Here is a 21,025-nt window from a genome sequence, read left to right as displayed (position 1 = left end):
TTTTCATTTCTCTGCTTTAGAGAGAAAAAAATGACAAGAATCTAAAATGTTTGCATTTTTACCTTTCAAGCTCCAAATTGCACAACTTATAAAACACTTGCTATATGTTTTTTTCCCCAGTTCTTTACTCTTATATTCTGTTCTCCCGTTTTATAAATTCAGGTTTATGATTTTAAACAGCATGCAGTAAATATTCTCATGGCTTACGACCATTTTTTTTTTTAAGCAGTATATATGTTGTAAGTGGCCAACAAATTTAACAGAAATGAAATGCAAGCATAGGCATTAATGGCTGACATGAGGGAACAAAAAACATAATTTCAAAGACGAAAGATGCTACAACACTTGGAAATGTACCCATCTGTGCAGAGAATGGTAACTAAACCCATAATGGTATGGTCAGCAGAGTGGGATGGAGAGTTGGCAATTAAAATTCAACATTGTAAATTGAAATCTTAATTTTATAAAGGAAAATTAGGAAAAATGATGCAAACAAAATGGTACAATTTGATGAGGGTGCAGCTACAAACATGTCAATTTTTTTTGGATGGTGATCAGACAATTCTAAACATGTACATATGAACATTCGCCTTATACATTGCCCTCCATAATGTTTGGGACAAAGACTCATCATTTATTTATTTGCCTCTGTACTCCACAATTTGAGATTTGTAATATATTTACTAATAATCCGTTATTAGTAAAGACCAATTTTATACATTTTGGTTTCACCATGTAGAAAATACAGCTGTGTTTATACATAGTCTCCCCCATTTCCGGGCCCCATCATGTTTGGGACACATGGCTTCACGGGTCTTTATAATTGCTCAGGCGTCTTTAATTGCCTCCTTAATGCAGGTATAAGATAGTTCTCAGCACCTAGTCTTTCCATCACCTTTGGAAACTTTTATTGCTGTTTATCAACACGAGGACCAAAATTGTGCCAATGAAAGTCAAAGAAGCCATTATAACCATATAACAATTACAGCACAGAAACAGGCCATCTTGGCCCTACGGGTCCGTGCCGAAAAACTTTTTACCCTTAGTCCCACCTGCCTGCACTCATACCATAACCCTCCATTCCCTTCTCACCCATATGCCTATCCAATTTTGAGACTGCAAAACAAGAATAAAACTCTTAGAGACATCAGCCAAACCTTAGGCTTACCAAAATCAACTGTTTGGAACATCATTAAGAAGAAAGAGAGCACTGGTGAGCTTACTAATCACAAAGTGACTGGCAGGCAAAGGAAGACCTCCACAGCTGATGACAGAAGAATTATCTCTGTAATCAAGAAAAATCCCCAGACACCTGTCTGACAGATTAGTAACACTGCTCAGGAGGCAGGTGTTGATTTGTAAATGACTGTCCGCAGAAGACTTCCTGAACAGAAGTACAGAGGCTACACTGCAAGATGCAAACCACTGGTTAGCTGCAAAAATAGGTTAGCCAGGTTAGTTTGTCAAGAAGTATTTAAAAGAGCAACCACAGTTCTGGAAAAAGGTCTTGTGGACATATGAGACAAAGAATGATGGCAAGAGCAAAGTATGGAGGGGAGAAGAAACTGCTCAATATCCAAAGCATACCACCTCATCTGTGAAACACGATGGTGGGGGAGTTATGGCCTGGGCATGTATGGCTGCTGAAGGTACTGGCTCACTTATCTTCATTGATGATACAACTGCTGATGGTAGTAGCATAATGAATTCTGAACTGTATAGACACATCCTACCTGCTCTAATTCAAACAAATGCCTCAAAACTCATTGGCCGGCTGTTCATTCTACAGCAAGACAATGATCCCAAACATACTTCTAAAACAATAAAGGAATTTTTCAAATCTAAAAAAGGTCAATTCTTGAGTGGCCAGGTCAATCACCCAATCTGAACCCAATTGAGCAGGCCCTTTATATGCTGAAGAGAAAACTGAAGGGGATTAGCCCTCAAAACAAGCTAAAGTTGGCTGCAATACAGGTCTGGCAGAGCATCACCAGAGAAGACACCCAACAACTGGTGATGTCCATGAATAGCAGTTATTGCATGCAAAGGATATGCAACAACATACTAAACATTACTACTTTCATTTACATGACATTGCCGTGTCCCAAACATTGTGGTCCCCTGAAATCAGGGGACTATGTATAAACTCTGCTGTAATTTCTACATGGTGAAACCAAAATGTATAAAAATGGCCTTTATTACAATCTGATCTGACAATGTGCACTTTAACCACGTGTGATTTTTTCTATTACAAATCTCAAATTGGAGTACAGAGCCAAATAAATAAATGATGGGTCTTTGTCCCAAAAATGGAGGGCACTGTACATTCAGAACAAAAGGGCAAAGTCAAGGAGTTTACGATAACCTGTGGTAACTTTATACTGCTTAGGCCAGAGATTTCTGGGCACAACCCTTCAGGAAAGAATCAAGACATTGGCAAGGGTACAAACAGAAATTTAGCAAAGGGGTAATGGGGAGTGAAAGATTTGTATTGAAGGAGGAAAGAAAATTGAGCTGTTTCCCATGCAGTGACAAAGTTTAGCCAAGATTTGACACATGTTCAACAACGTGAAACGCATTGACTAAATAGGTAAAGAACTGCAGAGGATTAGGAAACAGAGGATTGGAAGACAAGAGGAAAAGAGAGGAAAAATATTTTTTAGATTCACTGCCCAACAGTGGGATGAATGCAGATCCATTAATAATTTTCAAACATTGAATACATTTGAAAATCAGCAGGGTTGTGAGGAAAGGCCAGGGGAATGCAGCTAATTGCATATTTCTTTCAACAGGCTAGCATTGGGTCAATGAACAAAATGCAATTACTGCACTCTCATTCTACAACTTTACAAGTCGTCAAAGGCCCATAGGCAAATGAGTCGCCAGAGACAAACTCAAAGGCGGACTGGGCTCATATCGCAAATCCTCACACTTGACACCCTGATTTGAGTCTGATAAAATAATGTTTTGGATGGCAGGAATTTGCAACTCATTCTCTCAATTAGCAGTCGCCATTGCACAATCCCCATGGGTGCGGACATCAAATATGACTCTCATCTGCCAGGGAAGATACATCAGGGTCACTGACCCCATCTCAAATTACAAGAAGAGTGTAATGCATCTTTAAGAGAACATCAATAGTAAACAGTGGGCTATAAAAACCAAAGCACTATGCTTCGCCACTAAGTGAAGGGGCATCAGAGAATGCTTTAATCCCCATCACCTAGGCAACACATTGGTGTAGCCAGTAGAGCTTGTGCAACATGGTAGTTGCATTGTTTTGGTTCAAAGAAAACTCAGCAAGTGTATCTCAGCAAGTCATATTTAAATCTACTCGGCCATACTAAATTTTTCAACCAACAGTGTGCAAACTCACGTTATAATTGACAGAAAATGTTTTTGTATCATACATGTTTAAAAATATAAATTTACATGTTCCTTATTGTAAGATGTTCCCATTGATATCAAACAGCTGTTAAAATGACCACGTATAGTGATACCAAGCAATACGACAAAGTATTTACAATTTTAAGCTCTTTCTGACGCGAGTTTTGTGAAACCTTCACCCCTCTGCGGTTCCAACTGCTCCTCTGTTCTTTGGCAATGTTACTTGCATGGTTTTGGCCCAACGCCATCTCTTTCCAGCTTTCTACCCCCCACCCCCCCCCCCAAAATCAGCCTGAAGGAGGGTCCTGACCTAAATGCTGCCTGACTCCCTGAATTCCACCAGCACTTTGTGTTTGCATAGCATAAACAGTTGTTATCTTTCATCAGTTTTTAAATAATTCAATAAGAAAAAAAAATGCATGATTAACCATTTGCCACAAAGAATCTACTGAGATCAGTACATTGCCATTACTAATTCATAATATTGACCCCGTCATTACTAATTCATAATGGTGTTCCAGTCTCCTCACAGCGTAATTCACTGAACTACTTGGGCAACAGAGATAGAATGAGCACCACTGTTTTAACTAGATTAATAAAAGGTAACGTTTGTTTAGTAGAACAATTTCTGCTTCAGCTTCAGTTGCTAAAACAAAAGCTAAAGTTAAACAAAGTGAATGGAACATTACACAGCAATCCATCAACGTGCGCAAGAGATTCCGAGGGAAAACAGACTCCTACCTTCGTTGCCAGCTGAGAGACAGAACTTGTAGCCTCTTCTGGAAGCAATGGATCCTTGCTCTGAAACAGGTCATGGAATAGATATTTCAAGTATGTTGCAGTTCACAAAAACGGTAATACAGCCTCATATGAGCTAATTAGATGAAGTAAAAATTGCCATAAACGCAGACCCTAAAAGGGAATGCATCGTAGACCATCCAAAATAAATAAAAATATAGGAAGCACCTCTGGAGGGGTTAACATTGCAGCTTGCTTTTTGATACTTCATCTAACCATATTTTCAACTTTGATAGGCCTTATCTGGCTCCAAAGAAATTGCTGAAGGAGCTGGACTGTACAGATATGGTATCATTGATCTGCATGCAACTAAACGACTGGTTTAAGCTGGCGAGAACACACTTGGAATGCCTTGTACAGTTCTGGTCTCCCAACTATGAAAGGAATGTCATTAAATTGGAAAAGGTGCAAAAGAGATTGAAGAAGGATTTCGGCCTGAAACGTTGCCCATCTCCTTCGCTCGATAGATGCTGCGGCACCCGCTGAGTTTCTCCAGCATTTTTGTGTACCTTCGATTTTCCAGCATCTGCAGTTCCTTCTTAAACACAAGTGCAAAAGAGGTTCCCAGGATGTTACCTGAGCTTGAGTTATTGGGAAAGGTTGGATACCAGGACTTTTTTCATTGGAACATAGGAAATTGAAGGGAGACCTTGTTGAGGGGCATGGATAAATTAAACACTCAGACTTTTGTCCAGGGTAGAGGATCATAAAACTAGAAGGACGGCTTTAAGGTAAGAGGTGAGAGATTTAAAGGGAAAGGGGCAGTGTTTTCACTTAGAGAGGAGTCATCATCTGAAATGAGCTGCCAGAAGAAACTATAAAAACAGATATAATTATGTCTTTTAAGTGACACATGTATAGGAAAGGTTTATAAAGCTAGGGACCGAATGGGACCTTCCCAATATGCCACTTTGATTAGCATGGGAACATGTACATTCTAAATTATTCTGAGATGTGATTTTAAAAAGCTGCAACAATTACTATTTAAACAAATTTTAATTTTCAGTGATAATGACAATAACAATAATGTTCAAGAAGGAACTGCAGATGTTGAAAAATCGAAGGTAGACAAAAGTGCTGGAGAAACTCAACGGGTGCGGCAGCATCTATGGAGCGAAGGAAATAGGCAACGTTTCGGTCTGAAGAAAGGTTTCAGCCCGAAACGTTGCCCATTTCCTTCGCTCCATAGACGCTGCCGCACCCGCTGAGTTTCTCCAGCACTTTTGTCTACCTTCAGCCTGAAGGGTTTCAGCCCGAAATGTTGCCCATTTCCTTCGCTCCATAGATGCTGCCTCGCCCGCCGAGTTTCTCCAGCAATTTTGTCTACCTACAATAATAATAGTTCAATGGCTCTTTTGTTAATGAAGCATTAACAACATGTTGATGTTGTTATTGATGTTGTTATTATTATTGTAAATGAAGCATTAACAATAATAATAACAACATCAAGAATAGCCATTGTCAGTGTTACTAACTACTCTTTTCACTATCTGCATTCGCTCGCCGACTCCTCGCTCAGTTCACTAAGAGCTGCATTGGAGCACATTACAGGTCGGTGGATGAGTTAACAGCCCCTGTGGACTATCCTCCCTGGGACACGATGGAGCGAGATCCCAGCTTCCTCGGCTCCAGGCCGGCAGAGCCCAAAAGGTACAATTAAATTATTCTTCGCACTGCGCGACATTAGACGTTCAACTACTTTTTTTTTTACAAAAAAATAAAACCGTCCACCTCAGACACGCCATTGCCTTCACTAAACGGGGAGAGCTGCTCGCTTGGCAAGGCCGGGCTGCATGAAGTTAGCGCGCATTTTCACAGCGGGGCGCCCGGCTCGCAGACTACCGGATAACGGACCTGCAAGCCTGTGCCTTTGGCGAGCAGCACCCACAACGGAACATAAAGCAAGCACACGTTCAAAAAGATAATGTCCTCCCAGTTATTAAAAATACCATGTCCTCCAGAGCCCGTACCTTCGACACCTCCTGTGGCTTGGCGTCCTCGGAGTCGTAATCCTTCAGCCCTCTGTGCTTAATTTTCCACATTCTCAGAGTGGTCCGGCGGAGAAGCAGATTGCTGAGTAATGGGGCACTTGGGGCTTTTTCTCTCTCTCTCTGTCCTCCTTCTCCCTCTCCCAAACGCCGGAGGCTACATCGAGTTCAACTCCCCACGATTACACGAGGATAGGCAAGGCAGCATCATCCGAGACTCCCAACAACACAGACCAACAACAGACAAATCCCCCTCTCGGCCCGGAGCCAGCAACACAACACAACACTGCCCAGCAGCAGCAGCAGCAGCACTTTCTTAGTCTGTCACATGATTCACCGATGACAGTGTTTAAAGCATTATTCCGACCAATCGCCGCAAGATCAAGGCAGCCTTTGCTTCTAGCTTTGTGTGGGGGAAAAGATCAAAGGGGAATGCTGGCAACAGGAGCGGTCATCCTCTCTCCCCATTCCCTCCCCATTCCCTCCCCTCCCCTCCCCCTTCCTTTTCGCAATTTCCTTCCTTTCTTTCTCTCTCTCCCCTCTCCCTCCCTCTTTCTATTCTCTCTCCTTTTTTTTTCCATTCCCTTTCCGTTCTTGCTTTTATCTCCCCTTTTTTTCACTTTTCCACTTAAGTTACTCGGGGGGGGGGGTGATACATCGCAGAGCAAGTGATGTTTCAGTGCCTTCATTAGTTTGTGTTTTTTTACCGCGTTCGGTTTCATTGCTCAAGTGGTAGCCAAATGTAAAATGAGACAATCGTCTAAAGTTTAACAAAATGCAGTACTCCTCTTAGAATATTTTACTCTCGAGTGACAATATCCAGCCGAGAGCAGAACATTGCTGTTTGGGACAGATACATTCAGTTGGACACGACAAAACACCTGTGCTTTTCCTTTAATGTGTTGAAATCTCCAAAAGTGCATGAATTTATAACGCATGTTAATCGCGACTGGACTGGCCTTAAATGACTTTACTTGTGGTAAAGCGCTCAGGGCAGAGTTCTTCCATAATACTTGTTTTGATATAGTTTGTTTGCCTGGAAAGGGAGGAATGTACTGGTAACGGTGTTGAAGGTTGCATAATCTTGATAATTTCCATAACAACCGTTTAGAAAATGGGTTTTTGTATACGATTAATAGATTCAGGGTATCCCAACAGTGTGAAGATATTATCTCAGTACTATGGAGGGGGATCAGATCAGAGTTTACCTCTTTGCCAGAGAATCTGGGGAGTAAACTATATTCTGAAGAAAAATAGAACGTCCAGTAAGTTATTTCCTCCCACACATATTGTGGGGGTCAACTTCAATGTAGCGTGACGCACATTACAAAACATGCAATTGCATTCAAAAGTAGTGTATTGATGTGCCTTGGAAAGTAAATCTGTTTGCAAAGAACAAATTATTTGTTTTTGGAAATCCAACTACAAAATGAACGTAAGGTATTTTTTCTGTTGTTTGATTGACTATCGAATACAAAAAATGGACTTCCCATGAACCAAATCTAATAAAAGTTCCATTATCTTGCCAGGGGCTCTCACAAGATGCAGTTCAAAATAATAAATATATCAACTGAACGAGAGCCATGCCAATTCAGTTTCATATTAAATTCTACCCTAATATTTATTTTGTTAGGTATATTCATCTAATTGACTTGGAAGTGCTGTGGTTTCTTTCCCCACAGTGTGTTAACTACAATATTTGGATAACGTGTGGGTATTCCAAGGTAAATAGTGCATAACATGTTATTATTAATAATTTAAAACAGATTCTGCTCTACAAGATCTTTTGGAAGGCAGTCGGAATAAATATATCAATATATCAAATCTGAGTTTCTGAATGAAATTTGATGAAGTCGCATCTTGGAAATCAACAATTGAGCCAATCTGTTTACAATTTCTCAAAAGATTCTGAGGTCTTCCACCACTTTTGCCCCCCATCTCGAACAGGTCTGAGACATCAAAAACCCAGAAAACATCACAGCTGCCAGTTGTGCATCCTCTCTTGCAACCACATTTCCACATTGGCCACAACGTCTTAGTCCCAAGCACTGATCCAGGCTCAAAGTTCATCCGCTTTCTCACAATGGTCCTTGCATTGAAATAAACACACATAAGTGTCACCATATTCCTTAACCTCTCCCTGCCTGTCCTTCCTTTGAGACTTGCTGGTCCTGACTGCTACGTTCCCAGAAGGAGCAGAAGTGACCTGTTTGAAGAATAAGTGAGTTCGGTATTTCAACTGCGCATGGCCAGGTCATAGGTCACTCGAGATAAACATTCTCGGCAGCTGAGCTGCTGCATGTATACAGACCTGTGTTTCATCCGTAGTCAGGATAGAATCTGGTTCTCCGGGACTGCAAGTGCTGTAGTTAGCGATACTATTTCTCCCTTCTCTACTGGTCCATGCAGAAATCTCAGCAGTGACAATCTAATGTGCACAAACTGCATGTGACAAAAACGTGAGTGAAAGGGCCAATTTCTTGGCATTAATATTGGAGTTTGGGCGGAGGTAATAACATGCTAGATGGTGGGAACTATTTACAGGAAAAGAAAGGCCTTAGGGTACAAACCAGAACCAAGATATTACAAAGCATCAAACGCCATGGAGTGCAGATGTTCATGATGTTACTGGGAAATGGTTTATTTTGTGAGCTTATGTGGACATAGTGGGGAAAATCTGGCCAATTCCAAGCCCCGGGTTTGACCCTGACCTGGGCCCCTGACTGTGTTGAGTTTGCACATTCTCTCTGTGCAATATAATGCTGGTTTCCTCCACATTACAAAGATGTGCGGGTTCGTAGGTTAATTGACCTCTGAAAATTGCCCCGAGTGTGTAGCGAGTGAACTTTTTTCACACAGTGGGCAATGGGGAAGATACTAGAGCAGGTATAATAACAACATTTTGAAAGACATTTGGACATGTGCATGGATACAGCCAGCGTGGAGGAGAAGCACTAACTCCAGCTCAACTCTGCTCCAACGCCTGAGGAACCTGTTCCCCGACGGGCCGGGGACTATCAGCTGCACCTCTTGCCTTATCCTGGGGCCGGCTGTCGGTTAACCCCCTCGCTGCCGTTGAAAGCCAAGCACCAGTCATCAACGATAATACACACAAAATGCTGCAGTAACTCAGCGGGTCAAGTAACATCTCTGGAGAATGGTCTCAACCTGAAATGGTCACCTATTCCTTTCCTCCAAATACCCAACTCGTATATTTGATTGAATTTTTTGAAAGGGTGTGGAGGCTTTGCAAAGAGTGTAGAGGAGGTTTACCAGAGTTAAGCTTGCATGAGAAGATATTAGCTGCAAGGAGAGATTAAATAGACTTGGAATGTTTTTGCTTGAATGCTGGAGGTTGAGAGGAGACCTAATAGATGAATATTAAATTAAGAGAGGCATTGATAGGGTAGACAGTCATAACATTTTTCCCAGGTTCGAAATTACAAATACTAGAGGGAATAACTTTTAAGGTGAGAATGGCAAGATTTATAAGAGATGTTCCGGGCAAGTTTTACGGAGGATGGTGGGTAGAGGATTAGTTTTTTAGTTTTAGAGATACAGTGTGGAAACAGGCCCTTCGGCCCATTGAGTGCACACCAACCAACGATACCTGCAATTTAACACTATCCTACACACACTAGGGACAGTTTACACTTATACCAAATCATACACTTCGAAACCGAAGACCTCGAAGAAGACCCACGCGGTCACGGAAACTCCGTACAGACAGCACCTGTGGTCGGGATCGAACCCGTGTCTCTGGCGCTGCAAGCGCTGAAAGGCAGTAAATCTACTGCTGTGCCACCGTTCTTTTAAGAGACTTTTGGATAGGCACATGGATATGACGTGAATGGAGGGATATGAATTATCTGCAGGCAGATAAGAGTCATGTTTGTTCATCTTATCATCATGTTTGTCTCAGACATTGTGGGCTGAAGAGCTTGTTCATGTGCCATGTTCAATGTTCTATGACAAGGTCCTAAATTGTACAGGTTTAGATCGAATGGAGTTTGGAGCAAGCCAATTAAACACAAGATTCACTTGATAGTAGCAGTCAGACGGTGGTAGTAGGGGGGGTGTTTATTAAAGAGGAAACCTGTGAAAATGGCCGGTGGCCACTCAATCATGAGGGGCGTAGACAAGGTAAATGGTCACAGTCTTTCTCCCAGGGGAGGGGAGTCCAAAATGTGGAGGGCACAGATTTCAGGAGAGAGGTGAAAGGTTTAAAGATAACCCATTACCTAGGCATGAAACACGTTCCTGGAAGAACAGTGATTATGTATACTTCTTTATGAGATAGTGACCTGATTCACTGCTCACAACATGCTATTTTCTACATTGGACTAGCCAGAGGCCGTTTGATGATTACTTTATGGAGCACCTGACAGTCCATTTTATTCCGCTTAGACCTTGGTACCTCAAGGGATAATAAACTTCTGTTTGCCCGTCATTTTAATTCAACTTACACTTCTGATATAACCTCAGTGTCCACAGCCCTTCACGCACAAATGCAGTGAAGCACTATGTAAGCCTAATGGGCAATGCTCCACCTTGCACATTCCATAAATAACACTGAGTTTCAACAACTTCGGTTAATGATCCACAGCCTGTTTAAAAAGAAAAGTACAGCAGTAGCTGAAAATATGAAAGATTAACCTGGAAACGCTGGGACATTTCAACACATCAGAGAGGATTTGTGGAGGGTGTGTCAGCACCCCTTCCCTTGGATGCCACTCTGATCCCTATCACTGGCTAACAGGCCAGGAGAGACCAATCTCCAGTATCATTGGTAAAATTTGGGTCATAAGTAATAGAATTCGGCCATTCGGCCCATCAAGTCTACTCTGCCATTCAATCATGGCAGGTCTCTTTCTTCCTCCTTATCCAAGTCTTCTGATTTCTCCCCATAACCTCTGACACCCGTACTAATCAAGAATCTATCAATCTCTGCCTCAAATATATCCACTGAAGCCCTCCACAGCCTTCTGTGGCAACAAATTCCACAGATTCACCACCCTCTGACTAAATAAATGTCTCCTCATCTCCTTCCCAAAAGAACGTCCTTTAATTCTGAGGCTATGACCTCTAGTCCTAGATTCTCCCACATCCACTCTATCCGAGCCTTTCACCATTCTGCATGTTTCAATGAGGTGGCCCCATGAACCTTCTCAGCCTCCTTCCTATAAAACTAGGCACCTTAGCCAGAGAGGAGGAGGGAGTGAAGATAGTAGAAAGAAGAAAGAAAAAAGAAGAAAGAACTCTACACTACCTGTGCTCCCCTGTCGCAGGTTCATGGAAGTCTGAGCCACTGGGACAAACGTGAGACCACCAGTCCCATTGTATGGTCATTACTGGTTTGCCGGCAAGAAGCCCGAGGCAGTCAGCTCCTCTACTGAGGGTATGACTGAGTGGCCGGGGCAAGCCTGAGATGCCAGTGATTCTTCCTGCCTATAGACAATTATAAATGGTCTTCCTCACGCACATACACAGCCTCCATGATAATCCAGTGCTGCCGAGTTTGGCCCCAATGCTGAGCTGCCAGGTTGAACCTGAGACCACAATGCCTCTTTTCGACAAAAGGGTGAACTGCAGGGAGAAGCCTGAGCTCGCCAGTGCCATCGCACACACCCTTTTGCCTTGTACCATCATTTTACTTGCACCATATCAAAGCATCTCAAGATAGTTTTATCCAAACTATTTCTTATTCTGCTAAAGTTTACTTTAGCAATGCTACCTTGAAAATGTTAGACAAATCAGCTTCTTCGATAAGACTTAGATGGTGAGGTGGTCAAGCCTAAGTACAGGAAGAGAGTAGGTGAGGGACCATGAGGAAATAGAGTGGACATAAAGTCCCCTTCATAAAAAGTATACCCTTTTGGATACTGTTGGTGGGGGATGATGCATCAGTGTTGTGCTGCAGTATCCGGCAGGGCCATGGTACCAAGCTTGGCTCTGGGGCACAGCGGGGACGTGTAATGTCAGGCAGAGCCATGGTGGTAAAGGCCTGTCCCACCAGCATGTGATTACATGCGTCTAGCGTGACCAAACGTGGTCACTTGAGGCGTACAGCCTCGGGGGCCATTCCCACTTCAATCAACGGAGGCGTATGGAGTTGTGCGGTGCTGGTCCCGACATCGCGCGGGGCTCCAAAAATCTTGCACTGTCCGAAAATTCCGCGCGACAACAGCCTGTCGGCCCGCAGCTGCATTGAGGACGTACGCAGTGCCTCGACGGGCGTACGCAGCATCTTGACGTCGTACGCAGCATCTTGACGGTGTACGCCTAGTGCGTGCGTGGCGTTGCGTGATGACTTCACCACCCGGCGTGCCGTTGTGTGATAACGTCACCGCCCGTCGGCCCGCCTCCTGCCCAGCTGATTGGTTAGTATGATGTCGGGACCAGGCCCGCACAACTCCAGACGCCTCCGCAGTTCGAATTGGGACCGGCCCCGCGAGGCTGTGCGCCACAAGCGATCACGTTTGGTCGCGCTAGACGCATGCAATCGCATGCTGGTGGGACAGGCCCTGTAGGAGACTCGTTGGTTGGGGGGAGGAGGGGGGGGCAGACAAGAGATTCTGTGGCAGTAATCACAATTCCAGGGTGCTGTGTTGCCTTCCATGTGCTGAGGTCCAGGATGTGTCGGAGCGGCTGCATGGTATTCTCAAGCAGGAGGGTGAGCAGCTGGAAGATGTTGTGTTATGTTGGCACAAATCACGGGTAGGAAAAGGAATGAGGTTCGGCAAAATGATTATAGGGAGTTAGTAAAAGGTTCAAATGCAGGACCTCCAGGGTAGTGATCTTCTGATTACTTCCAGTGCTCCGTGCTAGTGAGGGTAGGAACAGGAAGATAGGGCAGATGAATGTGTGGCTGAGGAGTTGGTGCAGGCGGCAGGCTTTCAAATTATTGGACCATTGGGATCTCTTCTGGGGCAGAGGTGGCCTGTACAAGGATGGGTTGCACCTGAACTTGAGGAGAACCAGTATTCTGGGAGACAGGTTTGCTAGTGCCACCCGGGGGTTTAAACTAGATTGGCAGAGGGTGGGAACTGCTGGACATTGGCAGTTGGAAGTCGGTATGGATGTCGATGAAAGAAAGTTCAATGGAGTGAATGGGCAGGAGGACAGCAGGATGCAAGGAAGGACTGTTGGATTGAAATCCATTTGCTTCAATGCAATAGGCATGGCGAGTAATGTGGATGAACAAGGGGCATGAATAGCTATGTGCGACTGGGACATTGTAACCATTATGGAAGCCAGGCTAAGAGAAGGACAAAATTGACAGCTTAATGTTCCAAGTTACAGGTGCCAGCAGGAGAGATAGAGGTGGGGTGAAAGAGGATTGGGTGTTGCTTTATTGAACTCTGCAGTAGTCCAAGATAACATTATCAATGGTTTGTGCAGTGAGGCTATATAGGTGGAGCTGAGAAATAAAAAGGGATGATCACCTTGTTGGGAGTGTACTACAGGCCCCCAAATAGTCATTGGGAATTCGAAAAGCAAATATGCCAGTAGATTGCAGGCAGCTGCAAAAGTAATAAGTAGCGATGTTGCAATACTTACCTTCAGCAGCGCTGCAGTTCTGCCATTGGCCGTGTGCACAATTTTGACGCCTTTGAAGGGGGGGGGGGGATTAAAATGTCATTTTCTCCTGCCTGGCCGAGATGGATTTCCTCGGGCTGCTAAGCTGATGCAGAAAAATCGTTCCGACCTGTTCTCGGATGTTTAAAAAAAAATCGCAGAACAATTTAATCGCTGGAGTTAAATAAAAAAGTTACTTCTAACGCCCTCAATGCCTACAACGGGATGGATCTCACGGAGGGGACAAAACATAATGTAAGTTGTTTATTTTACATATAAACTTGCTTCTTAGGATGACTTTAATCACATTTTAATTGGCGAAAATGTGATTTTGGCCCCTATACGAACCAGCAGTGTTTTTCCTGCCGACATGGGGTTCAAATTCACCGCAACCACAACGTTCTAATCGATCGCGTTCTACAAAAAACAACTCGCAAGATGATTTAAATGCCCATTAATTTACGGGAATTAAACATTAAATTCCTTCCATTTGGCCTATAAATTCATGACAATGAGGTTTAAAAATCATGTTATATTGTGAATTCTTGTGTGAATGTTATTTGGAAACTTAGGCTATTTAAAAATGTTAACCTTTTCTTAAGAAATGGATAGATGTTTAGATCTTGTAATTGAATTCAAGTCAAGTCAAGTCAAGTCAAGTTTATTTGTCACATACACATACGAGATGTGCAGTGAAATGAAAGTGGCAATGCTCGCGGACTTTTGTGCAAAAGACAAACAACAAAATCAACCAAACAAATTATAAACACAATCATAACACACACATATTCTTTTACATAATAAATAATAGAAAGAAAAACGTTCTGGAGAGTTAGTCCCTGGCGAGATAGGCGTTTACAGTCCAAATTGCCTCTGGGAAGAAACTCCTTCTCAACCTCTCCGTTCTCATTGCATGGCAACGGAGGCGTTTGCCTGACCGTAGCAGCTGGAACAGTCCGTTGCAGGGGTGGAAGGGGTCTCTCATGATTTTATTTGCTCTGGAGTTGCACCTCCTGTTGTATAGTTCCTGCAGGGGGGGCAAGTGAAGTTCCCATAGTGCGTTTAAATGCCCACGCACTACTCTCTGCAGAGCCTTCTTGTCCTTGGCAGAGCAATTCCCAAACCAGATGGTAATGTTCCCGGACAAGATGCTTTCCACCGCCGCTGCGTAGAAGCACTGGAGGATCCTCGGAGACACTCTGAATGTTCCTCAATTGCCCGAGATGGTAAAGGCGCTGTCTTGCCTTACTCACGAGTGCTGAGGCGGGTGATGCCCATGTCATATCCTCGGAGATGTGAATTTTGTAATTAACTACAATTAGGTAACTAGCTAATTATATGCTTTAATTTCAGGACATCCAAGTAAGATTGGTTGATATTTGTTTCAGAATGCTTCAATCTATAATAACTGAAAATTTCAATCAGTGTTCTTAATTTTTAAGAAAGTTATGGGTTTTTGACTGTCCTCAATCACAGCTTTTTAGTTAAGTCAATGGAAAAGCAATAGGGAACAAGATGCTAATTTCAGAGTATGAAAATGGCCATAACGTTTTTAATACTGAAGATATGAAACTAAACTTATTTTTATGCTTTATCTGATGGGATAAATTGCAGACTTGATTTGTAAAATCTCAAAATTTTGTAACATTGCTATAATAAGGTTGTCATAGTAGGGGATTTTAACTTTCACAATATAAAGTGGAACAGTCATATTACCAAAGGCTTGGAATTTGTCGAATATGATCAGGAAAGTTTGTTCCGGCAATATGTAGAGGGCCCTACATGGGAGAGGGCAAAACACTTAGGCCATTGTGAAGGCCAATTGATTGAGGACTTGGGACCAGCGACCACTGTTCTATTGGCTTTAAGATAGTTATGGATAAAGACAGGGTGGAGCCACAAATTAAAATTCTGAATTGAGGTAAGGTTCAATGGTATTAGACAGGAACTTGCTCAAGTTGATGCAGATTGTAGGTTGTTTGCAGCCAAAGGAACATCTGGAAAGTGGGAAGCTTTTAAAAGTGTGGTGACAAGAGTTCAGAGCGTGCTTGTTCTTGTTTGAGTAAAGGGCAAGGCAGATGATTGTAAGGAAGCTTGAATGACACGAAGAATTGAATGTCTTGTCAGGAAAAACAAGACATGGGACATGTATAGGCAGCTAGGAGGAAGTGTAACCCTGAAGGAATTTCGGAACTGAGGAGCATCCTTGACAAGGAAATCAGGAGGGCAAAAAGGGGGCAGGAGATAGTTCTGGCAGATAATATTAAGGGAAATCAGAAAATACTTTATGCACATTAAGAAAAAGAGGGTGAGTACAGAGAGGATGGGCACCCCCAGAAGCAAATCCTTGTGTGGAGCTGTTGGCAATGAGCAGGATTCCAACTGAGTAGTTCTTCTGTTTTTGATTGAAATACTCTCAATAGATATTTCTCCACTGTTTTTAATGTGGAGAAAAGGATGAAGATGGGGAAATTTGGACAGTTAATGGAAATTATTAAAGAGGTAATAATGGGGCATTGGATAGCAGTAAAAGGATTAGTCCAAGTCAACATGGATTTATGATTCAAGATACAAGATAGATTTATTCATCACATGTGCCAGATGGCACAGTGAAATGAAATTCCCATACAGCCATACAATTAAAAAAAGGGACACAACACACAATGGGGTTTGACATAAAACATCCCCACACATCAGAATCAAAGTTTCCCACTGTGTGGCCTGAAAGGGAAATCATGCTCGACTAATCTTCTGGAATTTTTTGAGGATGTGACAAGCAAAATGGATGAAGAGGTGCCAGTGGATGTAGTGTATCTAGACTTTCAGAAAGCCTTTGATAAGGTCCTGCACGGGAGACTGGTGACTAAAATTAGAGCACATGGTATTGGGGATAGGGTGTAGACATGGATAGAAAATTGGTTGGCAGACAGGAAGCAAAGAGTAGGAGTGAACGGGTCCTTTTCAGAATGGCAGGCAGTGGCGAGTGGAGTGCCGCAAGGTTCGGTGTTGGGGCCGCAACTGTTTACCGTATATATTAATGATTTGGAAGAGGGAATTAGGAGCAACACCAGCAAGTTTGCGGATGACACAAAGCTGGGTGGCAGTGTGAACTGTGAAGAGGATGTTAGGAGGTTGCAGGGTGACCTGGACAGGTTGAGTGAGTGGGCAGGTGCGTGGCAGATGCAGTATCATATAGATAAATGTGAGGTTATCCACTTTGGCGGCAAAAACAAGGGGGAAGATTATTATCTCAATGGGGTTATGTTAGGTAAGGGGAAGGTGCAGCGAGACCTGGGTGTCCTTCTACACCAGTCACCGTAAGATGGCATGCAGGTACAGCAGGCAGTGAAGATAGCTAATGGAATGTTGGCCTTCATATCAAGAGGATTTCAGTATAGGAGTAAAGAGGTTCTTCTGCAGTTGTATAGGGCGCTGGTGAGACCACATCTGGAGTATTGTGTACAGTTTTGGTCTCCTAATTTGAGGAAGGACATCCTTGTGATTGAGGCAGTGCAGCTTAGGTTCACGAGATTGATCCCTGGGATGGCGGGACTGTCATTGAAAAGACTAGGCTTGTATTAACCATATAACAACCATATAACAATTACAGCACGGAAACAGGCCATCTCGGCCCTACAAGTCCGTGCCGAACAACCTTTTTCCCCTTAGTCCCACCTGCCTGCACTCATACCATAACCCTCCATTCCCTTCTCATCCATATGCCTATCCAATTTATTTTTAAATGATACCAATGAACTTGCCGACACCACTTCCACTGGAAGCTCATTCCACACCGCTACCACTCTCTGAGTAAAGAAGTTCCCCCTCATGTTACCCCTAAACTTCTGTCCCTTAATTCTCAAGTCATATCCTCTTGTTTGAATCTTCCCTATTCTCAAAGGGAAAAGCTTGTCCACATCAACTGTGTCTATCACTCTCATCATTTTAAAGACCTCTATCAAGTCCCCCCTTAACCTTCTGTGCTCCAGAGAATAAAAACCTAACTTATTCAACCTATCTCTGTAACTTAGTTGTTGAAACCCAGGCAACATTCTAGTAAATCTCCTCTGTACTCTCTCTATTTTGTTGACATCCTTCCTATAATTGGGTGACCAAAATTGTACACCATACTCCAGATTTGGTCTCACCAATGCCTTGTACAATTTTAACATTACATCCCAGCTTCTATACTCAATGCTCTGATTTATAAAGGCTAGCATGCCAAAAGCTTTCTTTACCACCCTATCTATATGAGATTCCACCTTCAAGGAACTATGCACGGTTATTCCCAGATCCCTCTGTTCAACTGCATTCTTCAATTCACTGGAGTTTAGAAGGATGAAGGGGTTTCTTATAGAAACGTATATAAATTACTAGATTAAGTGGGACCCGTTGGGTCCCATGTTCACATGGGAGAGCTGGTCCCCCGACGCAATATTCTACCTCTCCACCAATTCCAATATTGGTGGCCAGTGGGGGGGCTTTCTTAAGTGCTGGTATGGGTTCTTGAGGTTGCAGCTCAGTCCCTCAAGCCTGATCTGCTGGCAGCTCACTCACGGCTGTTGGACTGGCAGTTGACTCATGACTATTCCTTGAAATTCCATTTCAAGCAGGGTGCAAGTCCACCAAATTCAAATCCATGTTCCTACCATTTCAAGCTGGGTTCAAGGCCACCAAATTCAAGTGCAGTTTCATACCACTTCAAGCTGGATCCAAGGCCACCAAATACAAGTGCAGTTTCATACCACTTTCAGCAGGGTGCAAGGATACCAAATTCAGTGCAGTTTTATTCCACTTCAAGCAGAGTCCAAGGCCACCAAATTCAAATGCAGTTTCATACCATTTCATGCAGGATGAAACCACCATAAAACGACACAAAACACCAAACTCACAGTTCAGTAGACATTCAGTGTGTTCAGTTGATTCACAGCTCAGACAGAGTCATGACCTCTCCCTCCCCCATCATGCAGACGCTGAGCCACACCCACACTTCCGGGTTTTATAACCCCTCCCCCTCCCACTGGAAAAGGTGTGGCTTTCAGGGCGTGATTGACAGGAGAGAGATTCTCAACATTTTATAAACATTAATAACACTTTTATTTTTCATTGATGGGTAGAATTCTCTGCAACTGCTCAGTGGAGGTGGGACTGAGTAAGATGGCCAAAAATCACAGCCGTAAGTGGTAGCGTTTTATCTAAAATCAATATAAAGTGCAAACAGGAAGTGCATTTGCAGTAGTGCCTTTTAACTTCAAGCCAAAGAAACCAAGCTGCCATTTGCAGTAAGTATTGCCTTTCAACTTCAAGCCAAAGCACCCAAGCCACCATTTGCAGTAAGTAGTGCCTTTCAACTTCATGCCACCATTTGCAGTAAGTAATGCCTTTGAACTTCATGCCACCATTTGCATTAAGTAGTGCCTTTCAACTTCAAGCCAAAGCACCCAAGCCACCATTTATAGTGTCTTTCAACTTCAAGCCAAAGCACCCAAGCCACCATTTGCAGTAAGCAATGCCTTTCAACTTCAAGCCAAAGCACCCAAACAACCATTTGCAGGCAGTGCCTTTTTACTTCAAACAAACCATATTTGCATTTTCAAACCACATTAAGGGTACTCACAGTTGTGTAGACATTTGTTCAGTGTTATTCAGAGCTCAGAGAGATGTGACCCTTGGCTTCATCCTTCTTGCAGAGACTGAGTGAGGCACACCACTTCTTTGTTTTATAGTCCCTCCCCCTCACTCCAGCAGGGACAGCAGTGAGAATGGTGATTTTTTTAAACTTCAAGCCAAAGCTCCCAAGCCACCATTTGCAGTAAGTAGTGCCTTTTGAACTTTAAACCAAAGCTCCCAAGCCACCATTTGCAGTAATTAGTGCATTTCAACTTCAAGCCAAAGTACCCAAGCCACCACTTGCAGTAAGTAGTGCCTTTCAACTTCATGCCACCATTTGCAGTAAGTAGTGCCTTTTGAACTTTAAACCAAAGCTCCCAAGCCACCATTTGCAGTAAATAGTGCATTTCAACTTCGCCAAAGCACCCAAGCCACCATTTGCAGTTAGTGCCTTTCAACTTCATGCCACCATTTGCAGTAAGTAGTGCCTTTCAATTTCAAGCAAAGCACCCAAGCCACCATTTGCAGTAAGTAATGCCTTTCAACTTCAAGCCAAAGCTCCCAAGCCACCATTAGCTGTAAGTAGTGCCTTTCAACTTCAAGCAAAGCACCCAAGCCACCATTTGCAGTAAGTAGTGACTTTCCACTTCAAGCCAAAGCATTCAAGCCATGATTTGCAGTAAGTAGTGCCTTTCAACTTCAAGCCAAAGCACCCAAACCACCATTTGCAGGCAGTGCCTTTTTACTTCAAACAAACCATATTTTCATTTTCGATTTAAATCTTTTTATTTGAATTTCACAGCAATTTGCATACATACAATGATAACAGACAGTGACAGTCAAGGCATAATTGTGCAACAGTATGTGAGCGACCCTCAAAGCCCTTACCCTTACCCACCTTCAACCCACCCGAATCAGGTCGGAAACCAAACGGGGACAAACAACACTCACATACATACACATCCACACAAATATGGTAAGATAAACGAAACAAAGAGTACTAAAAAAAAAAAATTAAAAAAAAGAAGAATAAAAAGGGGGTCACTAATAACAGTAAATAAGTAAGTAATTAAATAAATAAGTCTGTGTGTGTGTGTGTGTGTGTGTGTGTGTGTGTGTGTGTGTGTGTGTGTGTGTGTGTGTGTGTGTGTGTGTGTGTGTGTGTGTGTGTGTGTGTGTGTGTGGGGGGGGGGGGGGGGGGGTTAAGGGGAGAGCAGCTGCAGTAGAGCAGAACAATGGTGGAGAGCACTCAGTCCTCTTCCGAGTCCAGGGACAAGTTGAGAGAGTTAACAAGTTCCATGTATCTAGGAATGTCTTGGTAGAGCCTTTGAGAGAGAACCTACGTTTTTCAAGCTTTAAATTGTAAAGCACCTCCTTAATCCAGCGGGTGTGTGTTGGGGGACAGGTGAGCCTCCAGTTAAGCAAGATCAGTCTCCGGGCTAACAAGGTTGTAAAAGCTAGAACCCGTTTCACCGCACAGAGAGGTTGGTGTTGGGATGGGGTACCGAAAATGGCTGACAGTGGGTTTGGAGGAATAGTCTGGCCGTAGGCTCTGCTTATCAAGTCGAAAGCACTCCTCCAAAAGGTTGTTAGCTTAGGGCAAGACCAAAACATATGACTATGGTTGGCAGGAGATTGATTACATCTGTTGCAGGTGTCCCTAA

General features: G+C 43.2%; 1 protein-coding gene across 1 annotated transcript in view; it reads right to left on the bottom strand.

Annotated features, from left to right (window-relative positions):
* Positions 1-6,639, bottom strand: part of LOC129697039 (testis development-related protein-like) — a 32,723-nt gene extending 26,084 nt beyond the window's left edge. Inside the window, exons 1-2 of the mRNA XM_055635235.1 lie at positions 6,156-6,639; positions 4,129-4,188 (exon numbers count right to left, since the gene is read on the bottom strand). Coding sequence (XP_055491210.1) covers positions 4,129-4,188; positions 6,156-6,227 — 132 coding nt within the window. The 5' untranslated portion in view covers positions 6,228-6,639. The remainder of the gene's footprint in view (positions 1-4,128; positions 4,189-6,155) is intronic.
* Between the last annotated feature and the right edge of the window lie 14,386 nt (positions 6,640-21,025).

The sequence above is a fragment of the Leucoraja erinacea genome, chromosome 5 (assembly GCF_028641065.1).
Source record: "Leucoraja erinacea ecotype New England chromosome 5, Leri_hhj_1, whole genome shotgun sequence".
NCBI classification, from domain to species: Eukaryota; Metazoa; Chordata; class Chondrichthyes; order Rajiformes; family Rajidae; genus Leucoraja; species Leucoraja erinaceus.
The sequence above is the reverse complement of the archived record's forward strand: the minus strand, read 5'-3'. Positions and strand labels throughout refer to the sequence as shown.